Source organism: Mobula hypostoma, chromosome 3 (assembly GCF_963921235.1).
Source record: "Mobula hypostoma chromosome 3, sMobHyp1.1, whole genome shotgun sequence".
NCBI lineage: Eukaryota > Metazoa > Chordata > Chondrichthyes > Myliobatiformes > Myliobatidae > Mobula > Mobula hypostoma.
Window position 1 is genome coordinate 194,017,398 of NC_086099.1, and position 12,803 is coordinate 194,030,200.

Consider the following 12,803-nt stretch of genomic DNA (forward strand, 5'->3'; position numbering starts at 1 on the left):
CGCCACGACGCGTAGTTACATTTTTGGGGAGGGGCGCGTCAGGCTACGGCGTAGGGTATGTGGCTACGCTGTACCTACGGGTAGATTTGACGCAGAAGTATAAATTGGCCTTTATCTGACAATGTAACAAGTGAATGTAGAGAAAGTGCACAATTATATCTGCATAGAGTGAAGAACTCAAGCAAATCAATCTAATTTCCACTGAGAATATTATTTTACGTCAAAAGGCAGAAATTAACAATATTTATATTAATCATTGTTAAGATTGATTTACTATAATTTAGCTTACCAAGCATTTCAATAGCTCATGCAAATGTTGGGTAATGATGTAATAATTCAAAACCAGATGAAAGTATGAGACCAATCAGCAATCAGGATAAAATACATTTTATACATTTAGATATACAAATATACTAAAATACAATGTGTTGGTTAATGACAAAACAAATTTAGCCTTAATCACAATGCACAATTACTAAGTTTTCTGGTTCTTTCAGAAATTCATAAACTTTGTACCAGTTCTATAATGACCTGCCTATTTCATATACAGATAAAACAACTACCTAGATTGTCACTCACACAACCAATAACCAAGAAAGCAGAAAAGTGACTTGCAATAATAACAGATACAATGCAATGCACTGCAGAAGCAAAACAAGTCAAATGTAACAAAACACATTCTTTTCATAATTTAAATGCCAGGTTAAACAGATTAGCCATCAGAACTGTTGCAGGCTGATTTGCAAAAGCTACCACTTGTGAATTATTAATCTTATCAAGATTAGCTATAATCAAATTGACAGTCAATATAAATTTACAAAATGAAGGGAATAAAGGGAAATTGATTTATATTTTAGGGTAACTTGTATTAAAACAGTAAAAATACTAACTTGATCAGGGTGCTGCGAAAACAAATGCGATGATGGAGCACAGAGATGTTCAGAGGAATTGCGCTTGTGCTTTTTGGAAGTGAACTGGAAAAATCAAAATGTTTCTCATTGGTTACTCATTTATCCTTATATTTTTTGCTTATATTGTACTCCAATTCATACTCCTTACTTATTTTACAGCATTTTAATATTTTTTTCTGGTGACTCATGTTCTAATTATTGGTAAAGATTAATTTTTCTTTTAGCTTGTCATTTATCAGAAAACACCCAAGAATATTTTTGAAAATAGTTCCCTAATTAAAATCCTTTTGCTGCAATGAAGGGTACTTTTCCAAGCATCACTGGAAATTATGTAGTAACTACAGAAAAATAATTTGGCAAAGTTGCTTAATTAGTATTCTACCCTTGCTTCAACTCAACAACTTTTGAAACCCAGATATGTACCTTCAGACTTTGCTGTTCCAATAAACTTTTGGGTACTCTGTTCAAGTTTAAGGTCATCTTAAGCCCGTGACCAGCATTTGCAGAACTAATTGGCTTATGTTTAAACATGGCATTAATTTTTAAACATTTTCATTCTTCATTTCAAATCCTTCGGTGGTCTCTCACTGTACATTGTATAATCACCGCCAACCGTATTAAAGCCTTCCAAATTATTTGAACACTTCAAATTCAGGCCACTCAATCATCCATGGTTCTAATCAATCATTAGAAACCATGCCTTGGATCAAGGCCCAAGCTCTGTAATTCCCTCCTTAAACACATCCACGTCCTTAGCTCCCTTTTTACCTTAAGGTTGATGATTAAAACATACTTCTTCGTTTTAGTTCAACTGTGGTTTGATGTTAATATTCAATAATACTCCTGTAAAGTGCCTTGAAAAAGGTTTCTACTGAAAAAGGTGCTACATAAATAGAAGTTCTAGCCCATTGTTTAATCATTCTGTATAATGACTCTTTTAAGCCATAATCCAGCTTCAGGCATTATTAGCCTGAATCAGGCTTACTGACTACAGTGGAACCATTTTCTCTCTGCAATGGGCTCATCTCAGATTTCCAAGTAACCGTGATCAACCAGAGAAGGCAGAGAGGCTACTATATCTGACTTCCTGCTCTGCTGTTAACCTCACAAGAACCCTGCAGCAAATCACCACCATGTTGGAGACAAAGCTAGATGCTCTTTGCATCAAATCCCAAGCTATCCTGAGAGGAAAGGAGAGCAAGTCAGCACTACTGGTTTACATTTTACTCTGCTATTTTTAAACTATTTTTACCAGTCTCAAATGCTTTAAATTAAATTGCTTTATGTTAAACTTCAGAAATTTTAAACTCATATATTCTCAACCTTATTGATTCTTATTGTAAGTGTACCCATTTTGCATTTTAATATCAAATAATATAATTTAGGTATCAAAAGCTTTTAAATGCTTTTAGTTGCCTTGCCAGCACTTTTTTGTAGGCATAGTATGAAATCCTAGTTTTCCTCTCTAAAAACAAAGTCATAAATGACATACAGTATGGAAACAAGTGCTTTGGCCCACCACAAAGCCCCTGAAATAAAGAAAGCAGGAAAGAACTTACAGTATCAGGAGAGCTAAAAGGGACTAAAGACAAAGGAATTCATTCCTGAAACCAGAGGAAGTGGGCAAGATTCTAAATGAATGCTTTGCATCGGTAATTGCCAACAAGGAAGACATTAGAGGATAGTGCACTCAAGAAGGGACTATTGATATTCTAGGGCATGCTGATATTAAAAAGCTGTTGGGTCTTTTGAAGAGTATTAAGATGGACAAGAACACAGAGCCTAATAGGATTCATTCCCAGTAATTGAGTCAGTCAAGGAAAGAGACAGCTAGGGTCTTGACAGACATCATTATATCCTTTTTAGCCACAGGAAAGATCCCAGAGGACTGGAGAAAAGCTAATGTTGTTCCTCTGTTACAGGACAGCAATAGAAACAAACAAGAAAATTATAGGCCAGTGAATCTTACACCAGTGGTAGGAAAATGATTGGAGAAAATTCCTACGTATAAGATTTACTCACATAAGGAAAAGCCCAGATCTTTCAGGGATAATCAGCAAGGTTTTATGCAAGGGAGGTAATGTCCAACAAACTTGATTGTTGTTTTGAGGAAATGAAGATGATTGTAGGATAGAGCAGTGGATCCTGCATAAATAGTCTTCACTAAAACATTTAACAAGGACTCTCATAGCAGACTGATTCAGAAGATAAAAGCACAAGGGATCCATGGTGACTGAGTACATTGGACTCAAAACCAGCTTAGCCACAGAAGACAGACTGTGGTGGTGTAGGGTTGTTATTTTGACTGAAGGTCCGTGGATAGTAGTGTTCCATAGAGATCAGTGTTGGGACATTTGTATGTTAAATGGCTTGGACGGATATGTATGTGGGAGGATTTGCAAGTTTGCATTTTGACATGAAATTGGTGGAGTAAGGACAGTGAGGAAGTTTGTCAAAGGATACAGCAGGATACAAATCAGGTGGAAATATGGGTGAAGAAATGAGAGACAGAAGTCTAATCCTGAACATAAAGGAAATGGGAAAGAACTTATATAGTATCAGAAGTTTTGCACTTTGGGAGGTCAAATGCAAAAGAAAAATGGTAAGACCCTGAGAAGTATTGATTACAGAGGGATTTGGGATAGAAATTAATAGCTCCCTGAAAGAAGCAACACATATATAAAATGGTAATGAGGCATACAACATACATCAGGATATTCAGTACAAAAGTAGGCAAATTTTGTATAGCCCTATCAAACTTTGTTGTTACTGTAATGTTTTACAGTCCCAGCAACCTGCGATCAGATTCCGCAGCTGACTGTAAGGAGTTCGTACATTTTCTCCATGACCGTGTGGGTTTCCTCCCACATTCCAAAGATGTATGGGTTATGGTTAGGAAGCTGTGAGCCTGCTTGTTAGTGGCGGAAGCAAAGTAACACTTGCAGACGCAAATGACACATTTCAATGTTTTGATGTACATGGGACAAAAAAAGCCAACCTTCCTTTAATCAGCCTCTTGGGACTTTTGTGTGCAGTTCTCATCTCCACCTTACAGGAAGGATATAGAGACTTTGAAGAGAGTGCAAAAGAGGTTCAGCACGATGATGCCTGGATTAAAAGAGCATTACTATAGGGAGAGGTCGGACAAAATTAAACAGTTTTCCTTGGATTGCCAGAGGCTAAGGGGTGACATGATACAAGTATATAAAATTATGAGAGGCATGACTGGTGTAGAATGGAAATGCTAAATACTAGAAGGCACAGCTTTAAAGTGAAGGTGGGGGAAACTTAATAAAATATTTATGAGGCAACTATTTTTATGCACAGAGAATGGAAAGTGTCTGGAACACCTGGCCAGGAGATGCACTGGCAACATTTAGGAGACATTTAGGAAGGAATTTGATCAGGGAATAGAAATATATAGCCCTTATGCAGTCAGGTGGGATTAGTTTAAATCAGCATCATGGTCTGCACAGAAATCACCTTCAGCCCATGACGTTGCTGTGTTATATTGTTCTATGCTTCTTTGTTTGCAGCAACCATCAAGTGCCCATTAAAACTAAGGGACAAGCTGATGCTGCAATCATTCCACTAAGCTTCAATTCTGTTGGTGTGACCAATGTGTGATGCCCTAAATCACAAAATGCAGCTACACATCAACTGCACCGATGAGTCAATGGGAACTGCAAATGATGAAATTAAGTGTGTGAATGGTCTACCTTGAAAAGGATAGACCCAACAACTGGAAATCAGAGCACAACTTGAGAAAATGATTCTTAGCTTTAAAAGTTCTGCCTTATATGCACTAAGTTCTCAAAAATATCCTCTACATTTACACCTTGTCTCCACACACTTCATTTTCTCTAGCACTTTATTCCACATTCCTTTATTGTCTCCTTTGAACTACCTTTAATGCACTGATGTCATTACATTTTCTGCATAGATGACATGGAAAATAAAGCTTTTCACTGTATCTCAGCACATAACAAACTAATAATACGGACAGGATAATGCGACTAATTGCACATTTTTTTCAAGAAGGCATGGACACAGGACCAAGGGCTGGAAACCACTGCCTATGCTGTATTTCATAAGAACAAATGGAGTTTTAATGCTTTCATGAACCTTGGAGATGACACCAATATTTCATTAAATTTTATTTTATTCCCTCAGCTGTGAAATTTTAAGTTAGTCTTTATCATTAGGTCTTGCAAAAATGAAACACCAGATAATACATGGTTCAGTGAATTACCATCATATACTGTACACTGCAACCATTGATGTCATTTTCATTGTTTACTAGCACTCCATTTAACAGATCTCTTACCTCCAAATCTCAATTCTATATACTTCAAGAATCAAATTTATGTTACAAAGAGTAAGACAAGTATTAAGACAGAAAAGGCTGCAAACACAGGTCAAGCAACATCTTTGAAGAAAAAAACAAAAATAATGTTTCATATTTACTATCTTTAAGTCCTGCTTCCATTTCAGATCTGCAACATTTCAGATTGAAGGAGAAAATTCCATTTACAAAATTTCCTGATATCCACTAAAGAGACAGTAAAGCTTCCCAAACACAAAACTCATTATGAAAGAGTCAGTTCTCTGAATTATCCACCACATATGTTGATGACATCTGTATTTAACAGATTATGATTTAAATTGCAACTTCCTACCTTTTCAAGGTCCAAGTGACTAACACCATATGTGCTGTGTCGCCAATTTGTCAATACTAAAGGTTCTGGCTTTCTATCCAAGCTTCTGCTTTTGCTAATAACTTCTTGCTGTTTTGCTGAGAAGTTGTACTGTTAATTCAAAATAAAAACATTGTTAATTATTATTGCCAATACACCAAAGCTAGCTAAATCAATCAACAGCTTGAAGATGACAGGTAGAGAAAAGATCAACTCCAAAGTAGCCTTAAATGCAGGCCTACACTACATAGAAACAATGATAATATTAAAGGTGCAGATATGGAATATTTGTTGCTTAGTCTTCCCTGCTGTCACTATATTCTTAGTGCCTTGAAATCAGCTACGAGAAAGGGGAAAGTCAACCTCAAAAATGGAGTATCAGTCAACACACACAAATTGCTGGAAATGCCCAGCAGGCGACTGTACTCTCTTCCATAAGTGCTGCATGGCCTGCTGAGTTCCTCCAGCATTCTGTGTGTTGTTTGGATTTCCAGCAACTGCAGATTTTCTCTTGCTAACCATTATCAGTCAATGTTTCCATCTATTTCTGATCTAATTTCTATCAATGTAATCTTATTAATTCATAGTAATCAAACAACAGCTTAACTTTTAAGTTGCAGTGTTGGCCTTATCTAGAGCTCACATGCAAAGTTTGATTCTAATCTTTATTTCCCACTGGACATGGAGAGAGAACATCAAATGACAACAGCAGCAAACAATTATTTTTTTAAAATGGATGGATAGCTGATACAATGACATCTGCAGAATGTGGGTCACATGAATCACACACATTTTATAGTCTACTCCTATTTCCTATTCCCTTGTAATTGTAGCACTTTTAAGTGTAGGGAAATAAGCACTGAAGATGTAAATGTACTTAACAATTGGAGAGCATTACGTTATTACATCCCTTGAAATATATATGTGCTGACATGCATGCACTCTGATTAATACATTTTACCTTGAAATTTAAAATATCCATGCAGCTCATTAGAAAAATAACACTGAACACAGTACATTATATGTTTTTGACTGAGTCATTTAAGAAAAATCAATCAGCTTTGTTTCAAGGAGATTCAAACTTAAAAAAGTGAAGTGTTAATATTTGAAAATAAATCATTGCATTTCACTTCTGATCTATTTTCTATTACCTATAGCAAACATCTTGTGCCTGCCCAACACTACTGCGACTGCACACGAGACCAGACGCATCGTACCGGAAATGGTGAACAGGAATGAGCCATAACATATGAAACAAAGTGCTAAAATTATGTCTCGAAATAAAAATCAGAAGGAAGGGAACTTATTTCCACAAGTATAAATGAAACCATGGACCATAAGACCATAAGACATGGGAGCAGAATTAAGCCATTCAGCCCATCAAGTCTGATCCACCATTCTATCATGGCTGAACCCAAATCCTACTCAACCCATAACCTGCCTTCCTGCTATATCCTTTGATGTCCTGACCAATCAGAAAACTATCAACTTCCGCCTTAAATATACCAACAGACTTGGCTTCCACTGGAGTCTGTGGTAGAGCATTCTACAGCTTCACTACTCTCTGACTAAAAAATATTTCCTCCTACCTCAATTCCAAAAGGTCGCCCTCAGTTTTGAGGCTGTGTCCTCTAATTCTGGATACGCCCACCATAGGAAACATCCTCTCCATATCCACCCTATCTAGTCCTTTCAATATTTGATTGGTTTCAATCAGATTCCTCCCCCCTCCCCCCACCAATTCTTCTAAATTCCAGTGTGTACAGGCCTAAAGCTGCCAAATGTTCCGTATTTGTTAACCGCTTCATTCCCGAAATCATCCCCGTGAACCACCTCTGGACCCTCTCCAATGACAACACATCCTTTCTAAGATATGGGGCACAAAACTGCGCAAACCACTGAAGTTAGGCGAACTGGCCTACAACTACCTTTCTTTTGCCTTCCTCCTTTCTTAAAGAGTGGTGTGACATTTGCAATTTTCCAGTTCTTCGGGACTATGCCACAGTCAAGCAATTCTTGAAAGATCATGACCAATGTATCCATCATCTCTTCAGCAACCTTTCTCAGGACTCTGGAATGTAGTCCATCTAGTCCAGGTACTTATCTACCTTAAGGCCGAGCACTTTTTCCTTTGTAATAGCAATGGCACTCACTCCTGCTTCCTGACACTCACGGACCTCTAGCAGACTGCTACTGACTTCCACAGAGAAGACTGAAGCAAAGTACTCATTAATTCATCTGCCATATCTTTGTCCCCATTTACTACCCCACCAGCATCATTTTCCATATCAGTATCAACTCTCACCCCTCCCCCTTTTACGCTTTATATAACTGAAAAAACTTTTAGGACCCTGCTTTATATTATTGGCTAATTTGCCCTCATATTTAATCTTTTCTTTTCTTATAGCTTTTTAAGTGCCTGTTGAATATATAAGATTCCCAATCACACAACTTCCCAATCACATTTGCTACATTATATGCCCTTCCTTGGCCTTTATCTTCACTTGTCAGCCATGGTTGCCTAACCCTGCCATTTGAGAGCTACTTCTTCTGCTGAACATTTCTATCCTGTGCCTTGTGAATTATTCCCAGAAACTTCAGCCATCTCTGCTCTGCCGCTAATCCACCTGGGCAAGCTCCACTCTCATGCCTCTGTATTTCCCTTTATTCCATTGCAATACTGATACATGTGACATGCTTCTTCCTCTCAAATTGCAGTATGAATTCAATCATATTATGATCATTGCCTCCTAAGGGTTCCTTTACATTAAGCTCCCTAATAAGATCTGGGTTATTACACAACACCCAATCTAAGATAGCCTTTCCCCAAGTAGGCTCAACCACAAGCTGCTCTAAAAAGCCATCTCGAAGGCACTCAACAAATTCCCTCTCTTGCGATCTGACACCAACCTGGTTTTTCCAATCTCCTTGCATATTGAAGTCCCCCATTACAATTGTGCCATTACCCTTATTTCATGCTTTTCCAGTTCCCTTTGCAACCCCACATCTTGGCTACTATTTGGAAATACATATATATATATTTCCCATAATTTTTTTTAACCCTTGCAGTTTCTTAACCCCACTCACAAAGCTTCAATATTCTCTGACCCTGTCACCTCTTTCTAAAGATGTAGTTGCATATCTTACCAACAGAGACACACCACCAGCTATGCCTTCCTGCTTCTCCTTTCGCTCCCAACTATGGCCTTCTTGCAGCTACAACTCAGTGATGCCCACATCATACCAACCAATCTCTAACTGCACCACAAGGTCGTCCACCTTATTCCGAATGCTACACGCATTTAAATATAGCACCTTCAGTCTGTATTCTTCACACTTCTGAATTTTGCCTCTATGGTACAACCTAACTCTTTGTTCTGTCTGCATTTGTACCCAATTGTTAGCTTGCCCTTCCTCACATTTATATTACATCCACCATCCACTTGTAAACCAGCTGGCTCAACCTCACCTCTTATCATACTCATTTCCATCACTCTGCCATATTAGTTTAAACCACTCACAACAGCTGTAGCAAACCTGCAAGTGATAGCTGTTTCCACTGATAGCACAATGCAAAAATTGTGAGTGGGCTTTAGAAGAGTTAGTTAAAGCTCTATTCTATCCAGAACAAAAGATAGACCATTCGTTTGGCAACTTATGCATCAGCCTGAACATTCATCTGTACTCCACCAGCACACAGAGGGTACAGTACATGTCAATAACAAAATGGACTTCTTACATGCTCTGGATTCTGCAGCAACATCTCTCAATATTGCAACCTCTAGTATGATGGATAAAGGCAACCAGGTTCAACTCCAGGTGACACATCATTTGAAATTGGAAAGATACTGTTGATCCATCATAAGACCATAAGACATAGGAGCAGAATTAAGGCCTTTCGGCCCATTCAGTCTGCTCCGCCATTCCATCATGGCTGACTCCAAACCCTACTCAACCCCAAACACCTGCCTTCTCGCCATATCCTTTGATGCCCAGACCAATCAGGAAACTATCAACTTCCGCTTTAAGTATACCCACAGACTTGGCCTCCACTGCAGTCTGTGGCAGAGCATTCCACAGATACATTACTCTCTGGCTAAAAAAAACTCCTCCTTAACTCTGTTCTAAAAGGTTGCCCTCAATTTTGAGGCTGTGTCCTCCAGTTCTGGATACTCCCACCATACGAAACATCCTCTCCACATCCACCCTTCCCAACCCTTTCAATATTCAGTAGGTTTCAATGAGATACCACCCCCCCCCACCCTCATATTCTTCTAAATTCCAGTGAGTACAGACCTAAAGTTGCCAAAACGTACAGACCTGAAGTTGCTCCTCATATGTTAACCCCTTCATTCCTGGAATCATCCTCATGAAACTCCTCTGGACTCTCTCCAATGACAACCTTTCTGAGATATGGGGCACAAAATTGCTGACAATACACCAAGTATGGCCTGACTAGTGTCTTATAAAGCCTCAGCATCATCTCCTTGCTTTTATGTTCTACTCCCCTTGAAATAAATGCCAACATTGCATTTGCCTTCATTACCACAGATTCAACCTGCAAATTAACTTTCTGGGAGTCTTGCAAAAGGACTCCCAAAACCCTCGGTACCTCTGCACTATTGTTTCTTTCACCAAAATGCATTATCATACATTTCCCAAAAATCATTTTGTCTACTGTATATCCTGGACTTTCCTACCCAACAGCATTGTGAGAGCACCTTCACTAGAAGGACTACAATAGCTCAGTACTAGCTTCAAGGGCAGTTAGCTACCAATGTCGAGTTCCCAAGAATGAATAAAGCAAAAATACTCAGACTACATTTGAAATTGTGACATCAACTGTACGACACATGCCAATATAATCACTGCAATATGTCCATCAGCTTCAATGCAGAGCACATCTTTTGCACAAAAGGTCACTATGAAATTCAGAGGTTCCTGTTATGGAAAGAATACCAGTTCAAATACTATTAATTAAAATTCTGGAAAGGAAAAATCAATGGATCAGAGAAATATTGAAACAGAGGGCATTAGAGGAGAATGGAGTGAAGCTTCATGTTGAAATTTGATGTCATTTCAATATTCTACTTCTTAAAATAAGGAAATATAGACAAAAATTATTAGACTAATAAAGGGCTAAATTAGAATGGATTTTCCAACAGTTATATCAAAATGAATTGCTCCAACATAAACTATTGATAGAGAAATTATTTGAACAAGGAAACAAATCCAACAGGTTTAAAAAATTACTTTATATTTAAATTGATTAGAAAACTTATGTTACCAGTGTAAATGTTATCATATCCATGTAATCAATATTAAGATTGTTTTGCACAGAGATTATCTTAGATGGGTTGCCTTATTTTTGTATCTTCCAGCAAGTCATAGGTGTTTCCACTGTACAATGCAAAATTTGCGAGCGGGCTTCAGAAAAATCTCTCCAAAGCACGCACGCCATGCCGAGAGCAGCGGGCAGATGAAAAGATGTTGCATCATTTACCATTAGCTACAACCTAAAGGACTGGTTTTCACTATTCAATCAGATTTTCAATCTCCCTCCTATATGCTGATTTGTCACCACCTTTGATTCGGCCTATGACAGTGGTGTCGTCAGCAAACTTGACTACGGCATGGTATCTGTGCTTAGCCACACAATCATAAGTGTAACACGAGTACAGCAGGGGGGCTGAGCACACAGCCTTGTAGTAGTGCACTTGTGCTGATTGAGATCGTTGAGGAGATGCTGTCGTCATTCCGTATTGACCGGTAACAGCAAGTGAGAAAATCAAGGATCCAATTACACAAGGAGGTATCGAGGCCAAGGTCTTTAAGCTTATTGATTAGTTTTGAGGGGATGAGCGTATTGAATGTTGAGCTGTAGTCAATGAAGAGCATCCTGAAGTCTGCATCTTTGCTGTTGAGGTGTTCCAGGGTTGAGTGAAGAGCCAGTGAAATGACATCTGCTGTGGACCTGTTGTGCCAGTAGGTAAATTGGACCAGGTCCAAGTTGTTTGTCAGGGAGGAGTTGATATGTTTCATCACCAACATCTCAAAACACTTCATCACTGAATATCACAGGTCACCTCATGCACAGAAAATATGTTAATAATTTCTCCACACTATTTAACTAAGGTACCTCAATATTATTGAAACCTCAGAGAGCAACACCCTCCAACCCATTTAAGAGGAGTCATACTCCAGGCTAGGAGCTGCTAATCTAGACTGTTATCTCTGAAACTTTCATTGTTTCCCCATAGCAGGTCATGCTCTTGAAACTCCTCATGGTTCTAACAGCTTCAAAGAATGCCTCGCTATGCATTTTCTTAAATTTCTCCTGCAAACTCATTTCATCTTTAAGCCTACATCTTTTAAAGAAACAACCATATTTAATTCTGTTTTCCCTGCATTAGTTGATGGCATCAACCATTCCTATTCATTTGGTTCTGAGGACTTTTCTAATCTGGCAGCTTGGCACCTCTCTTCAAAAAAAAAGCGCTAACCCTTGCATTCTCACACCCCAGTTTCCTCTCAAATCCCTTGGAAGTGTTGTAAAATCGCAAACCTCTGCCTATCATATCTGAAATGTCTTGCTTTAATCCCCACAACCCACACGCCTCTTGCCCTGTCACAGCAGATACTAAATTATATCCTACCTTCCAAATTTGTCTGTAGATACTACTTTTGCTGTCAATATCATGCTGAAATTGTCTCTCCACGATTATATAGCTGGATAGATCTGCCAATCTCATTGTTCTTCATTAATCTGATCGGAGCCAAAGAACTGTCCCGTAATCGTTCTCTCCATACACAGTTACCTCTGGTGTTCCAATGGATCTAGTCCCAGCCATCCTCCACCTATCTCCATTTGTCCATCATGCCTCATCATACCCAATCTGTTTCCACCCATCAGTTATCAAGGTCTGTCTCAGTCCTATATACTGGTGATTCATCTAGGTGTTTCTTTCTTTGGCGTACTATTCATCTCCACTTCCATATGGCTCCATCTGCCCTTATCTGGTTCCACGTTACCTTCCAATCTTTGTGTCTGACTTTCCCTTTACATCCCAACTGGCTCCATCTACCCATCTTCTCTCACCTCACCCAATTCCACCTATTGGCTTGTCTCACTGCTCCTTTTCACCTCTTTATACTAGCTACCTTGCTTACACTCTGTTCTGACAGAATCTTGACC

The 12,803-nt window shown here is 38.7% G+C and overlaps 1 protein-coding gene across 3 annotated transcripts in view; it reads right to left on the bottom strand.

Annotated features, from left to right (window-relative positions):
- The window catches only part of LOC134344471 (rho GTPase-activating protein 12-like), a 228,866-nt gene that overhangs the window by 100,012 nt on the left and 116,051 nt on the right, over positions 1-12,803 (bottom strand). For 2 of the 3 annotated variants that reach the window (XM_063044341.1, XM_063044338.1), the window contains 2 exons: positions 5,591-5,719; positions 891-974 (listed from right to left, as the gene is read on the bottom strand). In XM_063044341.1, the coding sequence (XP_062900411.1) occupies positions 891-974; positions 5,591-5,719 (213 nt within the window). The remainder of the gene's footprint in view (positions 1-890; positions 975-5,590; positions 5,720-12,803) is intronic. The other variant, XM_063044339.1, reaches the window with a different exon arrangement.